General features: G+C 38.4%; 2 protein-coding genes across 2 annotated transcripts in view; one reads left to right on the plus strand and one right to left on the minus strand.

Annotated features, from left to right (window-relative positions):
* LOC134812232 (uncharacterized) overlaps positions 1-22040 on the plus strand; it is a 112522-nt gene that overhangs the window by 13601 nt on the left and 76881 nt on the right. The gene's annotated exons all lie outside the window — the stretch shown is intronic.
* LOC134812230 (potassium voltage-gated channel subfamily A member 1-like) lies at positions 6009-8615 on the minus strand. The gene is made up of 4 exons (XM_063819495.1): positions 8396-8615; positions 7503-8231; positions 7164-7300; positions 6009-7015 (listed from the first exon to the last, which is right to left on the minus strand). The coding sequence occupies exons 1-4, from the start codon at positions 8570-8572 to the stop codon at positions 6733-6735; spliced, it is 1326 nt and encodes a 441-aa protein (XP_063675565.1). The 5' UTR covers positions 8573-8615; the 3' UTR covers positions 6009-6732.

Genomic DNA, 22040 nt, shown 5'->3' on the forward strand with positions numbered 1-22040 from the left:
CATTCTTTGGTTTAACGTAGTTTAGGAAGATGTTAGTAAACAACTTTTAGACAATTAGCGCACCAACATCTATAATATATATCGTCGAATGGGTACGCTTACAGAATAAGCATGCATGCTCTGAATCGTGTTACGGAAATCATGGCGAGACTAATCCCAAAATACGATTTGACGTAGAAGAATATAATATTAATGCAAGAGAATATGTATTATTACAATTTGTTCAATTTAAGTTTATTCAAACTAATCTTTCCACAAAAGGTATTTAAATATTGAATACTAACAATGAAAACACTTACTGTAAGTTACGACTTATTATGCTAGTAGTCAGTAACTACACTGTAGTTATTATAATAACATAAGGAAAGATACATAAAGAAGCCATTATAATACAGGAAGTGAAGGTCGATGGGAGTAGGGATTGGGACCCATTCATAACACCTTACACAATATGTACCCTCAGTAATCAACCAACTTGTTACTTAAATAAGGTACCGTAATTAACCTTGGTAACGTGATTATAAAAATTACGATTTAAACAAGTCATTCGAAGGGTTATCTTTATATCCATAACAAGGTATATAACTTCTTTTTATAATGAAGTAAAATGAAAGGTGCTATCAAACTCATCAACCCGAAAACGAAACTAATGGACATAGGAAAAGTAGAATCGCGTTCTTCCTCTCTCGATGGTAAATGTCATAGGTAAAGTTTATCATAAAACTGTCAAAATGTTTGTCGACGAATTTTCAGACCGGCAATTTGGTGCCCAGGCTAAAGCGACAAGAATCCGGCAGAAAGTTCTTGAAATTAGGTTAGTCTCTCCATCAATACTTTGAAGTACCCTGTAGGACGAATCGGAAAACCGCAATCCAATTTTTTCTATTTGTCTACATGTTTTCCAAGGCAAGGTGCTGCTTTATGCCTGTGAATATGGATTCGCTAGTCTTATTTAAATTTTAGGGGCCAGCAAGCTTGCATCAATATTTTGGGAGGTTGATTTTCAGGTCCACACGAAATTAATTTATACACTTAAAATCCTAATAGTGACTTAATCGGAAACAAATTAGAAATAATCAAACAAGTTGTGAGATGTTCCTGTTGTTTATTTTAACTTTTCTCAGTCGAGGTTATGCCGGATCTACTAGTACTATAATGCTTGTCAATTTAATTGTTGATCGGTTTTCATACTTTCGTGTTACTTTCAAACTGTTAATAAAGTTAAAACAATAAGATGAAATTCCAAAGCGGAGCGGGTTAGTACTGTAGTCACAATCGTGCTGAACTCGTGCTGAACTACTGAAGTTTGTCACGGACGGAACTTAAACAATCCCCTGAGGGGGAGGGGATCATTCCCCTCTGTCGAACTGCCGTACGCTTATACTGCGGAACTGTAGATTAGGGTTTCCGAATGGAACGGATAATATTCGGATTGCCGGTTTAGCGTTCATTTAAGTGATTCGGTGATTGTGCTATTCGTTCCATAAAGATTGGTGTGTACGAAACAACACTGTGAGAATACAAGTGAAGATGCACGGGATGGACGGGATGGACGGGATCTCATCCCGTTGATATTTAAATAATTGGTCGTCCACTAATTCAGTCGCCTTAATTTGAACAATCGGAATCATATTATACATATGATTTATTAATTGTAGATAGACAGTACATGATATTGATAAAAAATCACAAAATACATTTGACAAGCATATAAATTATACCTACAATTCAAGTACATAGATCCTACACAGTTGCATGGATCCAATTTGATGGAGGTCAATGGACGGTCGTAACTCGTAGTTTAGCCACTTCTTCTGGTGAGACCGGGACTTTCTTTTGTGATGGAATAACATAATAACGCCAAAATCTGTCAGCATCAGACATAGTTCCTGATGTGGCCTTAGATTGGAGTTTTGGGATTGTCCGCACATTCGAACGTGTGGACAACACGGCGCGCTCTGGAATTCAGAGCCATTTTTGTAATACTAATAACACAAAAACATAAAAACCTGTGCAAGTGTTTATACCAACGTCGTTCTGAACAATTACCGCCTGGGTTGTCCGGCTTGTATATACCGTAATACTGGATATGGAATGCTTCTGGAACCCATCGCCAGCTCCAGAGCTACCATGAATAGGATTAGAACGAAAAAAAAACCAATCGTATTCAACTCTCAAAACGTGAAAAAACAAAGTTTAGTACTAAATTATAAATGATATGGTTTTAGTATAGCTATGGTCAGTTTACTAACGCCCTCATCATATTTATATAAAGATATCGCGTGTGGCAGTGCAATTGTTTCATATTCTAGCTCAAAACATGGCTCTCCTTCAAAGTTTTGTACCGGTAAACTCTTTATTGTTTACATGTTTACATGTTTACATGTTTTACGTCTTTGTGTGGAGTCAGTCGAGACTTACCCTCATCGTATCATGACCAATACCATCAACAACTAAGGTCTATAGGCTTACTAGTACTAAGGCGGAATTTTGTACATACCACCACTTGTGTGCCAACACTAATGGGCCACGCCGCGAATCTTTCTATATATAAAGCGAGATGATATACCTTATCGGATCGGACCTTATTTGGACGGACATTACTTGAACGCTGGAGGCCCTAGCGTTCACCTTAATGTCCGTTCAAATAAAGTCCGTTCAATAAATGTCCGTCCAAGTTAAAGTCCGTTCAATTTTTTTTATATAAAATTTTAACAATCTGAATTGTAAATATTACATTATTGCATGATCACTATCTTGAAGTTGATCTTCGGCTTCTTCTACCTCCACCTTTTCTTTTACAACTGGTTGTCTGTCCAACTCGTAGTTGTAGTTGTACCGGGCAACGAAATGATCCCAACTGCTCTACTAGAGGGATACTTGAATGCCTAAGGTACAGCTTAAACTTTATCTCTAGCCCCCCACTCGGTATAGGTGACCTTCGGTGGCTTACATGTCAGCTACGATACCTTCTACCATACCACCCATCTCGATAAAGTAGAAGACAAACCGGGATATCTCCCTGCACGAAAACCTATTTTATGAAGATGATATTATGTGATATTACTATTAGATAATGATCATATGTACACATATTTTAACATTTTTACTGATTAAAGACTGCTTTTCTTGCTTACTGTATGAAAACGGATTTAAAAATCATTTGCTAAAATTAAAAAAACGTCAAAAAAAAGATGAAAAAAATTCGGATTTTTGATGGTTTTGATTGCCTTCTATAAGCGTTCATATTAATGTCCGTTCATAATTATGTCCGTTCAAGTAATGTCCGTCCAAATAAGGTCCGATAAGGTATATGGATCCGTACCATTTTAATGACACCACGGCATCAACTTTAACGCGACTTTTCGCAAAAACCGTAAAAGATATACAACTGAAACTTTTTTGACTGGACCAAATGCTTTAATGGCCTTCAAATCAGCATGAAAAAATAAAAAATTGGCCAAGAAATAGAAGTTTTAGAGCCCAAAATTTGGACCACCAAGTGGTGTCAAAAACGCAAATTAAATAGGTATTAATTATTTTAGTCTCTTGAGTCTTGACACCCTTTTAGGGTTATACGGGTTCCTGCTAGTAAAAATAATGCTCATCCCCTTCAGAAAGATCATAAATTCACTCACAGAGATAAATACGTATACGTTTTGCAATTTAATTCGCACAGGCCTTTATCATGGTTATTCGTTCATATAGTGAAAATTCTTTAAGTTTAACCAATCTCATGTAATATTTTTTGAGCAGCTCCCAACAAAAAGAAACCTATCCAATTGAACTTGAAGAAAAGTCCCTGCACGTTTGTCATACATTTCGCACACTAGCCGCACAGTGCATACATTAAGCAATGTCAGGCAAGTGCGGGTCGCGGGATCGCACTTTTTGCAAATTTTTCCGCACTTAAAGTTAAATGTTGCCTCAGGCCGGATCATGTAAGAACTTGAAAATTGTTCCTCATTTATATTTATAACCAGTGATGGGTTTCCAACGCGAATTGCGAGCCATTCGATCACTAGAGTAGTTACCCTAGTCTGTAGTCACTGTTAGTGTTAGACTTAGATATTAAGGAAAACCTGGTGTCGAACTACCGTGCGGAACGCCGGAAGCTGGACTTCAGACCGAGAGTAATATTGAGCGAACTAAAAGTGAAGGTGTCGATCTAGGGTGTGTGTCGAACTGTATGGCTTGTGAATATTGGATGTGCGGACAACCCGGCCCGCTCTGGATTTCAATTTCATGGTTCCAAAAGCATTTTGAAAGTAAGTAGTACTAGTAACAGGAAAAGGTGGTCGCAATATTTATTGGCAGCACTATATTATTCTGTATACACTATACAGTATAGTAGTGGTATATTGGTATAGTGAAAAACACTTTTCAGTGACAGCTGATGTGTAGGCAAACCCGGGCAATTCACTTAATTACACAGTACCAGTCACTTTAATTGATCAGTTTTTATACTTTCGTGTTACTAGTAATTAATCTCAAAATTTTATTGGCTAAGAAATATGATACAAGATTTTAAAACAGTAATTAATTTCATACGTTTTTGTATTGAATTTGAAATCAAACCATATATGAACATCGGCATGACGTCAAATTTCATCGAAAAAAGCCAAGTTGTACTTGTCCAACCATCCATATATTAGCCTATATCATTACGTTTGGCTTCACAATAGCGTATATATCGGTATACCGATATGTAAATACTAATATGCCCTCTACGTAGTCGTACAACACGGATGCATAGTCAGTTATTTGGTCAGTTACGTCAATTTCAAACATGACCAAATAAACAATAACGGTAGCCTGGCCGGCAGTGGTATCCGCTCGGACTACCCAAATTACTGACAGGCTAACTATATTGACTTGAGTGCGTCACTAAGTGCATCCTGGAATGCTATCTAGATTGTCCGGCAACCCGGCAAGCTTAGTTTAAGACGGAAAATCAAGAAGATCGTCAAAGAAAAACGGAGTTTAGTATATTAAATAAAACGGTCTTTGAGTGTCCGAGCGTTTGCTGAACATTACTCCAGGAAATATGAGACAGATTCCTTTTAATAATTCTATTCATAGGAAGATGTCAGTGGGAACTGATGGTTTAGCCGAACATTCTGCCGGAACCAGATTCATCCGAACATTTAATCGATTTCTAAAACGGACTTCAACGTAACTGGGGCCAAATATTGTGCTCTGAGGTCTCAGCCCACAGTGCATAGGGCATGAAATCACTGAGTCTTATTGTAACTTGAGATCGAACTAGATGTCTTGGGCTGGAGCCCATGATTCCGCGACACACGGTAATCGGGTAAGGGGTTCTGGCGAACAAACTTTACAGCACGAGGCCAGGTACCGGGACACAACGTCGTGGTGCGCGACGCTATGGGCCCAACGACGGTTCAATGACAATATATCTGTTCAAATATGACCAAAATTTTAAAAATCCGCAGTTTCTCCGTTAGCGATTATTGCTTGAAATTAAATTCGTCCACGCCTTAACGCTTTTTTACAGTTACATCTCATTACTTTGTCAGTACACTTCACCATACACCATGTTCACTAAAATTGCGCTCATAATCATATTCCTCCAAGGAGCGTATATTTATAATAATAATGAATAAGAAGTGATTGTCCTGGTCTTGTTTGACTACAAGTGATTACAAGTGACTACAAGTGACTGCAAGTGACTTCAAGTGTCCCCACGAATCACACGCACTCTATAGATGAAACGCGACCATTTCTCCTCGTTAAAAACACTAGACCTTCACTCACAATAACTTTCCATTCTGTATGTAACATCCTTTTTGTATGTCCCCGCTGTAACTGGCTTACCACATTACAGATTTACACTACCAATGATAAAAGTATATGCTTTCTTGACTACTCAAAGTTTTAGGTTGAGTAGGTGCCAGCACGTTCAGTGGACCTCCAACGATATTGGCAATACAATACTTTCAGTACATTTAAAATAGTAAGGAGTTTACAAATGATACAACTTTTTAATAATCAGTAAAAAATAAATTGCTTGTATCAATACATAGGTAAAATCTCCCGCCAAATGCGTTATATCTTGGGAATTGATGAGGGCAAATCATCTTTCAATAGCCCAAGACACCGTAATCATCATAACATTTCCTGTAGATCTGAAAGTCTCCAAATTCTGCGCGTTTGGCAGCGTCGTGGTATAAAACGATTCAACAATTCAATTCAGTCGAAGCAAAAATCACGAGCATCTCAAAATGCAAGATAGCTTCTACACAATATGTGCTGTTAATTTTACAATTTCTAAACCCTTTCAAAGTTCCAAGCTATAAGTCCACAGTTATTCTTAATTATTTATCTGGTGTCCAGAACTTAAAGTTAAGGTCCTTTCTTTTTGAACTGTCCCTATTAGTACATTATAGATTTAGAAACCTACGTTAACTGTGAGCTATTTTCCTCCGCTCCAATCTTCCGCTAATTAAATTGAGCAAAGAAGCTATTCCTTAATTGTCGAGCCCAACTTATAAATCCAACAGAGCACAGCCATATATACCTATCTAGGAAATAAATTACATAAATCTTAACCACATGTATAAAAGCTACTGAGAGAGGGTATTTGGTTAATGTTATCTGGAAGGCTGAATAAAGTTCGTTCTATAAATCTTGGAACCCAAATTCGAGAGACAAACTCTTGCCCTCGCAAGTTTTTTTCAGTCAGCTGCATAGTGCGCCAGTTCTTTTTATTTAAGTTTCTATCGCTTTAGCTTCCTCTGGATCCGTCCCATTGTTGATGTTATTGTACTTCCCGTGGATGATGGATCGAGTATATTCCTTCTGTTGATCTGAAACCACTTCGTCTTCTTTGAACTTTTCGAAAGCTTTGTTAAACTTACTGACGATAACAGTCATTGGGAGAGCCAGGTACACCATAGAGATGAAGAGGAGACAGGAGCCGACTATTTTACCCAGGGCGGTGGAGGGATACATGTCTCCGTACCCGACTGTTGATATGGACACCACTGCCCACCTGAGAGGATGATAGTAGGATCATGTCACATAATTCAAGATCGCGTTCGAAATTTAACAACAAGGCTGGCAGCTTGTTCGCCGTTCTACAAAACTAAAAGAACACTGTATCGGAATAGTTAGCAGTGTTTATGAAAACTATCACTCACCAGCAGGCGTGGAGGATAGAGTCGAAGCCATTATTCTTCTCGCCCTCGATGTAGTACATGACAGTCCCGAAGGTTAGGACCCCCATCAGCCATATTATCAGCAGTAAGGTCAGTTCACTAAGACAATCCTGTATCACCTGATATTTGGAAATTTAGTATGTGGGGATAGCAACAACTCCCATAGGATCAGACTTATAGAATATACTGGTTTAATTGTGTAAATAATCTTTTAACTATTACCATGTGTTATCATGTACAGTGTACCCGCATTCTATGCAGCTAATAAACAATAACCCAATCAATACCCTGCCCACGTCATTTTATACTCCGCAAACTTACTCTTCCCATGAGAATGAGCCGTTTGCTGTGCCGAATAAGTTTCATCACCCGCATTATACGGAATATCCTCAATACTTTGAATGCGGTCATGGCACTGCCCTGAATCAGCCGTCCGACAGCCAACTCAAGATAGAAAGGCATGATCGCTAAGAAATCTAAAATGTTCAATGGTGTCTTGAGAAAATCACAAAAGCTGGGGCATATAAAGAGTCTTATGAGAAAGTCGAAGGTGAAGAAGGCCACGCAAATAGTGTCTACGACCGAAAACGCCTTCAGATTTTCAGGTCCTTTCAGTTCTGGCATGCTTTCAAGGATCACTGTCAATATCGAGACCAAGATTATGAGCACATCCAACAGCGCCCATATCCTCGAATAAATACTGGAGTCGGGGCTTTCCAAAAACTCCCAAACCCTCCACCTTATTTGTTGAAATCTCGACTGATCCTCCATGTTTAAATCCTCTGCTATTTTAGCGAGGGTTAACGAAGGTGCGGCCGGAGCTCGCCATTGTATCTTGTAGAAGTCTAGCTCCTCCAGGTGAATCTCTCTGGGCACTGAGTTGGGCACGTAGATCACACCTCCGCTTTGATAGTAATACAAGATGGCCGGAAAGGACATTTGGTTGCGGTCTAGAAAGTACTCTTCCTTCTTGCTGTTCCAGTACCGAGCGAACAGTGCCTTGTTACCCATCATGGTGTTTGGGAACTGGTCTAGTGTCTCCCTGTACGTCTGAAACAAGAAAATATTCAGTAATGTGGCATCTTCAGTTAATACAACAGACATTGCGAAACGCTCACAATTTAAAACTGATTTTTTTTCGTTCGTGAAAATAATTAAAAATGACGATTCAAGATTAAAAAGCAAGCAAAAAGCAACAAATTGCGGATCAATACCTCGAATCGTTTTCCAGCGACATTAATAACGATAACCTCGCCGCTTGGTGGTGGTCCATCTAGTGGGATGTGGTTGGAGTAACTGTTCTCCGGTGTCCCACGTGGCCCTATTAATGTAGTCCGGTCTCGATCATGGTCAATAGTTGTGGCAGAAATAATGGTAAAATTGGCAGCCATCTCGACAATATATCATCCTCTGCCGAGGACACCCTATAATTGTGAGTAAGGGTTAAAGAGTATATCGCTGAAAGGTGTCCTGTGGAAAGTGGTTTGCTGAATAATCATTAGCTATATCGGTGCATAAATTCATAGCGGCTCACACAACCTGGTCACAACTGTAGCTCTATACAACGGAGGAGAAGAGAGGAGAGGAGAGGGCTCTCGAGTCCCCAAAAAACACACAAAGAGGACAATCAGCCCTAACTTACAGCGTGTTCACCGTGATCTGTAGACCCCGGCTATAATTACAAGACCATGAACACTTACAGCTATACAATACCTACTTCCTCTCCATACTGCTCCAAGTATATATTATATATATGTACAAGCAAATTCGAGCTACCCGTCCAAATTATGTTGTTAGGGATGTGGATTTGCCAGGCTCTAATGACCATTGAACCCCTTTACTGGAAAGACTCGGGTACCTACACACCAATCGGAGGTAGAGAGAGAGAGCGGAATTACAGAATTACTAAGTCTCTTTGCAGTGCAATTCAACTGGCAAATGGGATTGTGATTTCAGCGTAAGTTGGTAAGTGCCGTGGTCCAGGCTAAACGACATTGGAAGTTCAGTGAGAGCTGTATTTTAGGAAAAAAGGTCAGATAAACGATGGAAGTTTGTGGTAAACGAAAGAGAAAATGTAGCAATAGTAAAGCTATATTACAGAGCTATGAAGTCTACATTTAAAAGAGCAGTAAGTTGGAGGTCACGTTTAGTTAGAAACCGGTACTGTGTAGCTATGTAAAACGTAGCCATAGTAAAGCTATTGAATAGCTGCAGAGTCTACCAAATACCAAATACCTATAAAATCCCTATGAAGTATGAAATATGGCTGGAAATTTGTTACCAATACTTGTTGGTCTTGTAAAAATAGAAGGCTGTTTAGGTATGGCTGTTAAATGTAGCCATAGTAATGCCACTAAAGAACTACAAAACATACGTGTAAGAAACGTCGCTACAAATATAGCTATAAAATTTGCTTATTAGATAGAAATTCGGTACCGATACTTTTTGGCTGTGTGTCGACGGTACACAAGTCAGAAAAACGAATTAAGAGTAGCACTGAAAAAAGACATTGTCCCTGCTGCGGACATACTGTATGTGTCTGTGACAACGTACTGTTTAATCAAATAATGTCAATTACAGGGAATTTATTGTTTGGATGGATAAGCACTAAGGAGGATATACTAGTACAATAATATGTTAGAAATAGTTTTGGTATCTGAGCTTTTTTTCTTTAAAATCAGGAGATATTGAGAAACCAGAAAAATATCATAATAGTTTTAATTAGTTTCTGCCCAAATTGACGGGAGTAAAGCTAGCTGGCAGGATTTTATAACATCTTTTACATAAATCTAAAGAAATAAACATGCCCCGATAATAGCGATATTAACACCACAAATCTCTTACATTTATTGTGGACTTCTTTGAAGGCTTTTGCCGAAGTTCACTGGTTCCTCAGTCTGCTTTACTTGTTGTCATAAATAAATAAGGTATTCCGATATTGTTTGGCTTCAAAGCGGCTCAGGAGCCCTTCCGAGTTTTTAATTAGCTCTATTATATCACCGTATAAAGAAAACCGAAAGTACATGTTAATTTGTATTTAATAAGTTAAAACAAGTGTACTTATTGTTGCCTGGGAAATTTTTACGTCATGTCAACAGACGGTAAATTTCCTGGTCGTAACAATGCAGAGAATACAATTATTAACAAATCATAATCATTCTGTGGGAAGAATTATGGAACATACAAAAACATACTCGATTATTTATTCAGCCCAAAATACTATAATTTATAGTATTTTAGGTTAATTAATCGTTGATTATGGCAGGGAAATATGGATTTAAATTGTTTAGCGCAAGCAATGGATGGTAACGAGGAGTATTGGCATAATATGATTCGGTCAAATATAATTGCAGAATAATGAAGAAAGTATTTTTGATCCGTGAGATTTAAAGATAGACGGAAACTACAAATTGCGACTGGTACGAATCAACTAGAATCTTTATTGAATCAAAAGCACAGAAAGTCTGGGTAAGAAGCAAGAATAATCGGCCGTATGCCAATTCCAGAGTGCATTTAAGCTAAAATATCCTCCCGTTTCTATTCATTAAATGTAAGATTCAGCCGAGCTAATAACCGTGGAAACAATGAGGCTAATACTACTTTACATGCTACTAGTTATGTAACAAACTCAGGATCTCACTATGACACTATCACATAAGACAGAGTATATAGAGGGAGAGAGAGGGATTCAATGTCGATCAAGTGATCAGCTGAATACTGATAGATCTGCCTCATGGAGCTGGTTGTGCGAATAACTTGACGGTCAGGTTGCTATAGTTACCCTCTACACTTTATATTAGACATCATGGTAGACAGAAAAGCAGACATGAAAGTGACATACAGACCTGACAACAGTAACCATGGCAACATTGAACAAGAAAGTGGCCAGCATTTTACATGGTAGGACAGGGTGGTAAACACTGGACAGTACTGGAAACATTGCTGTAGACTGAATTGTAGACAGCATTGTAGCTAGTACTGTAGTCAGTGCTGTAACTAATCATGTAGCCAGTACTGTAGCTAATGCTGTAACCAGTATTGTAGACAGTACTTGACTCATGCTCAAGGTTCAGCGCCACCGCTTGGACCCGAACGTGAAATACTGCGACACAGGTTTTATAGTGGGACTCAGCAGCACACTTATAAGTGCGACCACCAGGTTTGCGGTCACGCGTGACCAGGTTTGTGGTCACGCGTGACCAGGTTTGTGGTCATGCGTGTCTGCACAAACCACCAAGTTGTATGTCCCTGTGGTTGTCAGCTTCTTCACGATGTAACACAAAAAAACTTTAGTGTTTAACTCGCACACTAAAACTTAAGGATAAACCGACCGCATTTTCTTCTTAAAAACCTTATATTTTATAGTAGCGTGTCTGCAACATTAAGGTGTTACCAAACGTGTTAGTTCTTTCGAGTTTTTGCTTAGCACCCAACAACTTTAAAATGATCCTCTGTTAAAACTTAAGTCGACACTTTTTGAGAACAACCGAAATTCTGACAGCAGGGCGGCGCCTAGTGTTTTTTTGATTATAATTTAAGACTGAGCATGGTCAGCTTTTTTCAACTCTTTTTCATTTTAACATGAGGAAGATCTAAGTTTTTTGCCTTTTTTATGTAGAAAGTTGGAATTTCTGGGTATATTCGTATGACCTATTGTGGCCCATGAAGATTTAACATGAATACCTACAAAACGGCAAAGATAGAACTATTATTCAAGACTGCCTTGAAATTTCAGCACCTGCCACATAATTGATGTAATGATAAGTTAATTATACATATTATGATTAAACAAGTATCTTAATTAAATCTGTGTTTAGTCTATAATTAGTAATTACGTATGGTCATATCTAAAATTGGATAAATAATCATAATTAATCAAGCCACTCCTATTTATCCAATCAAAAGTTTTAAACAATTGGCAGAATTGCTGAGGCTTACTTAGCCTTGTGGGCGTTCTGAAAAACTGAATATGCTTTAAAACCTCCTAAAATCCCCAAATAAGGGTAACGAGTAGAGCGCTTTAGGGAACTTAGTGCTCGAGTAGGGAACTTAGTAGAGCTTTAGGACGAGTTACAGAACATGGTTCGCTTACTGAGAGCCTGGGTTTCTTTTGGGACTTTAGGACAAGTTACAGAACATTGTTCGCTTGTTGAGAGCCTGGGTTACTTGTGGGACTTTAGGACAAGTTACAGAACATGGTTCGCTTGCTGAGAGCCTGGGTTACTTGTGGGACTTTAGGACAATTTACAGAACATGGTTCGCTTGCTGAGAGCCTGGGTTACTTGTGGGACTTTAGGACAAGTTACAGAACATGGTTCGCTTGCTGAGAGCCTGGGTTACTTGTGGGACTTTAGGACAAGTTACAGAACATGGTTCGCTTGCTGAGAGCCTGGGTTACTTGTGGGACTTTAGGACAAGTTACAGAACATTGTTCGCTTGCTGAGAGCTTGGGTTACTTGTGGGACTTTAGGACAATTTACAGAACATGGTTCGCTTGCTGAGAGCCTGGGTTACTTGTGGGACTTTAGGACAAGTTACAGAACATGGTTCGCTTGCTGAGAGCCTGGGTTACTTGTGGGACTTTAGGGACAATTTACAGAACATGGTTCGCTTGCTGAGAGCCTGGGTTACTTGTGGGACTTTAGGACAAGTTACAGAACATGGTTCGCTTGCTGAGAGCCTGGGTTACTTGTGGGACTTTAGGACAAGTTGCAGAACATGGTTCGCTTGCTGAGAGCTTGGGTTACTTGTGGGACTTTAGGACAATTTACAGAACATGGTTCGCTTTTTGAGAGCCTGGGTTACTTGTGGGACTTTAGGACAAGTTACAGAACATGGTTCGCTTGCTGAGAGCCTGGGTTACTTGTGGGCGATGACAGACCCAGAACTCACTAACCCCATGTTTAACTTTATTCCTACCACTAAAACCTGACGTGTGAGTCCTGGCAAAGAAGGCAGATCGGACGTAACACAACAAGTACGGTCTCCTAGACTACTCTAGAGTCTAGACAGGTGTCACAGTGTATCGGAGTGAAATCAGTCTACTTGGCAATGGTGTGGAAGTGTGGGGAGGTGAGAGTGTGTGAGACTGGAGCTATCATATCCAGGATTGGGGACTGTCCGTAATCAGGTAATTGGTTCTCGCTGATAATAAGCAGCTACAATCCTGCTACAGTATTGCTACAATCCTGCTACAATTCTGTTAGTACATGAGTGTACCGAGACCTCAATCTGGGGTCTTTGCTTCTAGTTATTCATTAGCTCAAATTTACAGTCCTTAGCAATTGCGTTTCTAATGACTTGATGGCGCTTGAGTTAATGCAAACCCCGATTTATTGCGGTCATTTCCTTCTCCCTAATAGGGCTTAACAATTAACATGCTTATTGCATAATGTTAGAAAACAAAACCCTGGTTTACCGCGGAAGGCTCCACTCCCCCAAACTCCGCGGTAAATCAGGGTTTTACTGTACTACTACCAACTACTACTACCAGTACCAACTACTACTACCAACTATTACTACCAACTACTACCAAATGCAAATGACCACGACATTAGCAGCTGTAATGACGGTGTAGTGATGATTGGGTGTTTTTACATTTACAATCGGAATAAAATTAAAGACAAAAATTGCACCGTATACAGTCATTGGATGAATCACGAACACTAATTCTCAGTTTATTAAAACTGCTGAATCGGAATGCAAAGAGTCGATACCGCCCGCCTGTTGTCATGAGCTACAAAAATAGCTCTGTTCTAAAATTCATAAAGAGTTTAATGATCGGTAAGCTGGATCGTTACTGAAACTCAGATACCGAAAAATGGTTACTAATAACCACGGCTAGGCCAAGTTAACCGCTGTTCTGTCTATATAAAGCGTGCGATATCACGTTATCCCCTAATAACTTAAAAAACTAGATGCTGTACATGAACAGTTGTTAATGAAAATCATCAAGTTGACCATGACAGTTTTATATTATAAATCGTGCGGTTCTGTTGACTGTTCGTGTAATCCTCGAATTGTCGAGAATTCCTTACATTTTAAAGCAGTTAAATATTTATAGGCGCTGTTCTGTAGGCACTGGTTATATAATAAAGTTAATAATATGACACAGTGAAACTATCGGACTACGATGTATGGAGACTTTCCACCCAATGGCAACATTAAAATGTATTGACTCTATTACATAGTTTTCTGTTAATATAAAACTCCGCTACAAATTGAACTGGGATCTGGCAATACTACACCTTAGATCAATAAAATATGATAAAGTAATGTAAAACTAGACTTAAAGTTAAGTAAAAGTTTTTCAGATATCAAGTTTTAAGTTAATGTAAAGTTTTAATACTTTCAACACTACTTAACTATAATATAACAAATAATTTTGGCTCTCATGATGCAGTTTTACGAAGAATTCAAGCCTCATATTGTGTGTTTCCCTTCGTGTCCAAATTCAACATAATAAAGTTATGTTGTATAATAAAGATAATATGTTATATGATAATAAAGTTATATTGTATAATAGAATACTAAGATTGAGTCACTATTGCAAGCATGTGTGGAAGCCAGGTGTGTGAATAAACTGCTGCCTGAAGGCCCACTAACGATATGGTATAGGGAAAGTACGAAGAAGCAACTTATATTCATTATTCCTTGATTAATCATTCATGACTCTCAGCTCTGACTATCGCCACGTTCTGCCAATATGCTTCAACTCCATTTTGCCTAGTACCGACCGATACGTATACTTTATAGATATACCGACCTCTACTTTGGAGCCATTGTTTGGGAATAGTGAATACCCGTGGTCGAGGCCAGCAATTATGGTTGCCTTGCTTGCAATCTTATCGTCTTCAGATGAAGATGAAGTTATTATGACAAATTGTTCAGGCATCATGTCGAATAATACAAAAAAGTTTGATCAATTCTTATAGGCTTGGAACGATTAAAACATAAGGTCGGGCAAAAACAATTCTTGCGAATGAGTTATGATACTCAATGATCAATAATCCTCTAGAATATAGTTTTTTCCGAGAATTTCTAGAAGATAGAGATAAGGTAAAGTAATAGTAATCCGATTACAGAATAACTGTAAATTTCTACGAATGTGATACTGCTTATTTGTATATCTGAAGGATTATCCATTAACGATGGCTTAAAGCGTTCAACTGTAATATTACACGTGTAATACTACAGGTACAGGATGGTAATTATTGAAAAAGAAAAGGCTGAAGAATTGAAGTATGGTTGGGGTAACTAAGATTGGCCGAGCTTGGTTAAGGGCAGGAGCAAGTAACTTAACTTAGGATACTTAGGAGATGCTTGTGCTAGGTCATGGAATTGTTCGACCACCCTTGCAGCCTCGCTGCTGCCTTGTTCATACTCAAGTCCAGCATAGAATTTCTATTAAGGCAGCTGGAGTTACTCACAGATGGGTTATCCGGAAACAATTTAAGAAATGATGATAGCTTTGCTTGGAACATCAGTTGGTCTTCAATGAGGTGAAGATCTGATGGAATAGTTTTCCATAAACGTGGCATCATAACTGCAAATGAACCATCCTACAATGACCTTTGATGTTGAGTACTGGTTTTACTAAGGTTAGGGAGGGTGGGGGTGGCTATTATACCTGTCCGCAGCTGAGGAATCCTCCGTAGCTCCTTAGCAAAACTAAACAATAGTAAAAAGTAGAACTGAACGCCAGTTAAAAAGGAGGCGGAGGAGCTAATGAACAGAGCTAATGCCCTGTTCTTCCCCTCGGGTGACAAGATAAATTACTAATTGGAGTATCCCACGCCTCTCACGACTACGTCAATTAGTAATTAGGGAAGATCCTGTCAAGGACTCGATATTGTCCTACCGGCATGTCGGGCACCCCAAAGTTTTGGTGTCTTATTGAATAAGGGATCATCAGAAGACTAAGAACTCAAGAACCTTTTTAAGTGCTCCTGTCCCAGCCTCGCATGAACAGCAGCAAACCAACAATAATTATAAAGTATATGAAATTCCAGCTGGTGGTAAGGCGAAAAAGGGACGCGTCATTCAGTCCACACCCTGTGTCCCTGTCACGTCCGCCTTATAGGTGTCGACTAAATAGTTTGTTAGAATTCGTTTGGTGGTTTTTCATCAGTCTTTATTAAATCACCATTATAAAAATAATCGCCAGTATTTTAAAGTACCCCTGAAGTAATATAATGATTTCAATGATGCACGTTAGAAGATATTCCGGGTGGTCGCCGGTTTGAACATTTTGAATTATTAATGACCCTCGAATTTTAAAAATGGGTGCCCCTGGGATATAACAAATGATCTGCTCATTTGGGCGAATGATTTCAGACAGGAATATTTATGATTGAATTATTCAATGTATAATTAGATAGAAGTTGAGAATATGTCATGTTGGGTGTTGTAGGCAAAAATATTTCCGACAAAGCAAACGTCCAGAAATAGAGGTGTGCTCAATCAGTGAGGGGATAAGATATTAATGTTGGGGTTTTAATTTCATGAAAATAAAGGTGCGTATTGGATAAAACGTATGGGACCTTGGAGTGACAGCCCTAAGTCCTGTAAACAATTTGATGGCAATTCAGTGGAGTTGTGTTTCATGCCTTCGCCTTGTGCCAACCCTTATTCACTTACTAAACAATTCAACGATGTTGTTAATTGCTTTGGTAAAAGTATGGGACACTCGCCACTGCGGAACTTATATGACTCTGAAGTTTGTATGATATTACGCTACAGTCTGCAGTGAAATTGCTTGCAAGTTCAGCTGTATGTAGCACTAGTATAGGTACTGTACTGGTAGTATAGGTATTAGGTAGTCAAACTATATATAGGTAGTCAAACTATGTGAAAGTTGGAAGCAGGGCAAATGCACAATAAAGGAAGTACGAGGATTATGTCCGTCCACTTCAACATTGGCTTTACCCCCAGCTCCGTTTAACATGTATATGTAATTGACTTATACGGCAGATAATTGTCTATTCGCACCAAAGTTCACGTTTTATCAGCAGCATATTACATATGCAGTGAGGTAAAAATGTAGGCTAGTTGGTCGGAATAGCTCACATCACTAAGCGGACGGCCTATTTGCTAAGATGGTAAGTTCGTACGGTACGTACCTTTAAATAAGCTGTACGGTACGTACTTAATAAAGTAGGCTGAAAGGTTGAATCCAGTTGATAGCAATGGAAACAAAACTAGACGGTACGTGCGACAGAGAAAGGGTAAAACCCTACACTGATGCGGAATCAGAACCTATGAAGCTTATTAATCCGTCAATATACTGGAAATATTTTTGAGGAGAACTTTTTCTGCTTAAACAGTTGGCCCAAATAGTATTCAGTGTTTTCGTCAATTTGTGAGACCAATTTTAGAGATTACGAGTATATTATGGACAAGCGTAGATTAAGGTTGCGACCTGAGCTAGCTGAAAAGCTGGTGTTCGTATACTGCAACAAAAGGATGAAGCTTTGAGTTTAACGATAATTACAAGTAGTAGACTTAGTGTAGTACCGGTTAAGAGCGATCCAGTACACAAATTTTCCTCTTAAATCTTTTATTGTTTTAACCACTGTGTTAATTTTCGACTTCTATCTCAAAAATTATGATGATAATACTAATCAGAAATTGCAAGTAATTCACTGAAGTTGATTCTAAAAATTTGAAAAAAAATTGTACCTTACAGTGCCTGTACGGTACGTACCTTTAAAAGTAGCTGTACCGTACGTACTTAAAGCCCTGTACCGTACGTACTTGCCATCTAAGCCTATTTGTTGTTATCAAGAAAGAGATAAATAGCTTCAAGATTGAATAATACTTACTTTTGTTTCAACTTCTGTCTAGCCTGGAGTTGTTGAAATGCGTATGATAAAGTCATAGCTCTGGCTGACAGACATTCTCGGTTTTAAGTTCAAGTTAAAATTGTGGTTCACAAAACGACGTATCTGGTATTGAGTGTTAAATCGCATACTACAACTTGCACATGTTCTTAACAGCACCCTTTTAACTGAATTGCAGACGAGAATTAGGAAACGTTTTGAAACGCAAATAGTGTAAGTTGAAACATATACTTAATACTATAGTGCTTCCTTTAATAAGCTAATACTTAATACTTATACTCCCGCGTAATGGTGATTAAAAACTCAGACAGGTACTACAGCTGCTGCGATGTATTTGTCTTTACGTCCGACTCTACTACTTCCACTACTATAAATAATATTACGCGATATTAAGTTATCGGGGTTGTCGTGAATCGTGTTAGGTTCTCAGCATTTCATAGCCTTTTATAAGTATTCGAAAATGAATATTAATACCCTCGTTGAACGGTAAACCTAAAAAAGTACGCCAAAATTATGGTGTTAAAAAGTCTTATAATAAGATTTTTACCTTTTTAAAAAAACTTAGGTGTTATAACTATAAGTACCCGGAAATAAGTAAACAAAAATGTTTCTATTGATACCTTGGGAGCCGAAAAATCTGTGAAATTGTTGAATGTTCTGAAGTCAAGACTTTCCACAACCTAAACTTTTACCATCATGAGGGATGGTGGTCATTCATCAAGGGACCAGAAATAACTGCTTAGTAAGGTTAGACTGGTGATTTGTGGTTCCGCTCTGTACTTTCGAGGACTAACTGCTTGGTTGCTATAGTTGGATTGAAGACTCTTTTAGCTACTATCACTGGAATAACGAGTAACTAATGGTTGCCCAAATTAAAAGAAGGAAACCTGTGTTCGAGGAGCTAGCTCACCAGTTATTTGTCATTCATGAACTCTATTGTGATCTTTATTGACAATTACCATACCAGCCGAGCAATTAGTCTGTAACTAAATGTTCTCCAGGTCTTATATAATATATATAGTCAAGTTTTATTTATCCCGCACATTTACATTTGTTTTGAGGTTATACTATGTGAATTGCTGTATGGTAACCAAGTTTTTGCCTACCCCACACCAATTATACACTCTCATCTTAGATCGTACAATCATAAGAATAGAAGAATATCAGAATGTACAAGAATTTAATTACATTATATAATAGTGCGGTTTAACAAGCATCAAGTACCTTCGTAGTTTTGTAAACCACCATTTTAAATGGAAACCTTGTATAACGTTTAAGCCTCGAGTTATGGCTTCATATGCTACTAAGGTTGTAAATTGGTATGTATAGACGTTAAGTAAAATTATATTCGGCTTTCAATGGGTGTTTTACGTTAATTGACGTTCACTGGCAATAAAAATGGGTAACGAAGTGCGTAAAAACGGAAGTATTAAATACTATTAATATTATCAAAACGGCAGATTCTATCAATTTACCATCAAAGGTTCAAGCGGTTCATAAAAAAAATAAAAACAGCTTCTAGGATCAACAAATCAAGCGCTATTTATCGCAAAATTGACGGTCAACAAACGGAAAAGAGTAGAATTATTGATTGAATCATCCCACTAAGAGAAAGGACTGAAATACTCTGGGTAAAATTAGTTTCAACTGACGACGTATCATTTCCATGTCTCCAGCCCACAGCTTACACGACCAATTTCATTGTTCTGCTTTGAAATAAATGCTGGGAGTGCACTGACCACGTCACACAAAACAATATTGCTATAAAACATTAACTTTAGAGTACAGGACAAAGAGAGCTCCTTCTTTAGCGAGGGAGCAGGGGGACGCAGGAACAAGGCTCTGGCAGGGAAGTGGCAACTGTTATACCTCCTTCTTTACAACACATTCCAGACAAAAGGAGGGAGTTAATATTTTCCTGTAGTATCGAGAAAAGCTGTGAGAAATGGGATAAACTGCAGGAAGTCAGCCTAGGTCAGCTCGTAAGAATAGAAGCATAGGTATTAGGCTGGCTCTTTTTATCGCATATTTCAAGTGGAAGTAGCCATGATGTTTGTATTATCTAGATTCGGCAGGAAATGGGTAATTGGATCACTAACTTATAATTGACGGTAATTGAATGCTAATTGACGGGTTGTTGATTTATTAACAAATCTGACGGCTTAGAAATTTTCCTGTGTTTTTTGTTGACCAGCATTCAACGGATTGAAATATCGGTCTAGTGTAAAAATTACCATTATTATAGACTGAGAATAATTCATTTATTTTCCAATGAGTGCGATTGGGTTGTAAATATTTAATTTTTAAAATAAAAACGTCGTACAAATTTTTAAGTTATAAACGTTATAAACGTTATAAGTTAACTATGACTAGACTCACTGAATAGATTAAATCATTCATTAATTTCCAATGCAAATTTCTGTAATATAAAAGATCAAGAGATATCACTGTTTTTTTGAATGATCTGATTATAAAAGCTACCAACATTTCAAGCATTTTTGTGAGCTCACGGTCGAATAGATCATTAAACTAGTTTTACTGAATTGGTTGGTAATTGACCTTGCGGTTAGAAATATTATTTACAATCAGCTTGTAGATATGAGCACCCGACACAACAACATAAACCTACAGGTCTTGCCAAGTTTACAACATAAACCTAGAGGCCTTGCCAAGTTTACCCCGAAACTTGGGGAATGCCGCCCTACTGGAGGCCGTCTAACCCACGGGACGCACGACTGACGACACAAAGTTGACTGAACCACCCAGGAATAGAACGCTAGAGAGAACTCCTTCAGATGAAGAACAAATTGCTTGGAGACAGCAGCTCTGGTACACGGGGGACTGACTCCCTGAACTGTGCAGAATGTAACACCAGGTTGCCGCGTTGGCTTGACGCACTACCGTCCCCCAGCTGCACTCTTAACTTCTTAAACATGTTAAATGAAATCCAACTGTTGCAGGGCCTGGCACCATCTTTCTCCAAAAACTTGTCTAACTAGCAGAAGAAAACCTTTAAGTTGGAAACTGTGGAAGAAGGTATGGGGAGACCGGGGTTTTAACCAGGTTTGCTTATTTAAATAATAACAACTAGCATCAAGTTTCAGTTGCAGTGGTATAAAGCAGACTTATTTAGGTTTAACAGGGGCCTTAATTTTACAAACATTTACACTTTTACAGACAGTTTTTCAGACTTGTGATTTCTAGGTACAGTACTGAGTTTTGGAAAAACACTGAGTTTTGGAAAAACACAGTGCGGTGAGATAAAAATAGCATTTAGTTCGAGCACAGCTACGATATGAAAATGTTTAATTACAGAGTAGTACTGTAGCGAGAACTGTAAATTATATTTGAGCCAGTTACAACTAGCAGCTAAGCAGCGTGACAATATAGCGAGAGCTCTAACTTAGTGGCCTGATGCCCGGTATCAGTGATGCCGAAGCTCGATGTTACAAATGTGCATTGGCTCCTCCCTGAAGTGCTATTTTTACCAGTTCATGGCCATGGTGTGTTCCATTTGCTACTCACTAGAAACGCGCGACAGCAGCTCTATTCAAGAGATTTACGCAAGACTGGTATCAATACTAATGGCAATACCTGATGAAGTTGTCAATACTAGTAGTTAAGTAGAACTAGTACATAGTAGCGCTTATATTATTATAAGATAATTCGTTTTCGAAAAGATAAACTTGTACCAAAGTAAATTACTGATACTCACGACTGCATATAATACTGCAAAACAAAACAGAAAAAGGCTCACAGAAACTCACAATTACAGCATGACATTAGCCGTTAAAAGGGAGAAGGAAAAAAGGAGACCATTACTAGGGGAGGAGGAGAGATATAGCCGTAATACCACTCATATTAACACAGGAAAAAAAGTTCTCGACATGTGAATACTTAGGAAAAAGAGAGTTTGACGTCCGGCATTTATACTTAATACTCCTTATATGTGCCTGGTTGTCAAACGCTCGCCGAAAAAAAAATCTTGGCTAAAACACCTCATAATCATTTTATTTGC

Source organism: Bolinopsis microptera, chromosome 3 (assembly GCF_026151205.1).
Source record: "Bolinopsis microptera isolate Bmic1 chromosome 3, MBARI_Bmic_1.0, whole genome shotgun sequence".
Classification (NCBI taxonomy): Eukaryota; Metazoa; Ctenophora; class Tentaculata; order Lobata; family Bolinopsidae; genus Bolinopsis; species Bolinopsis microptera.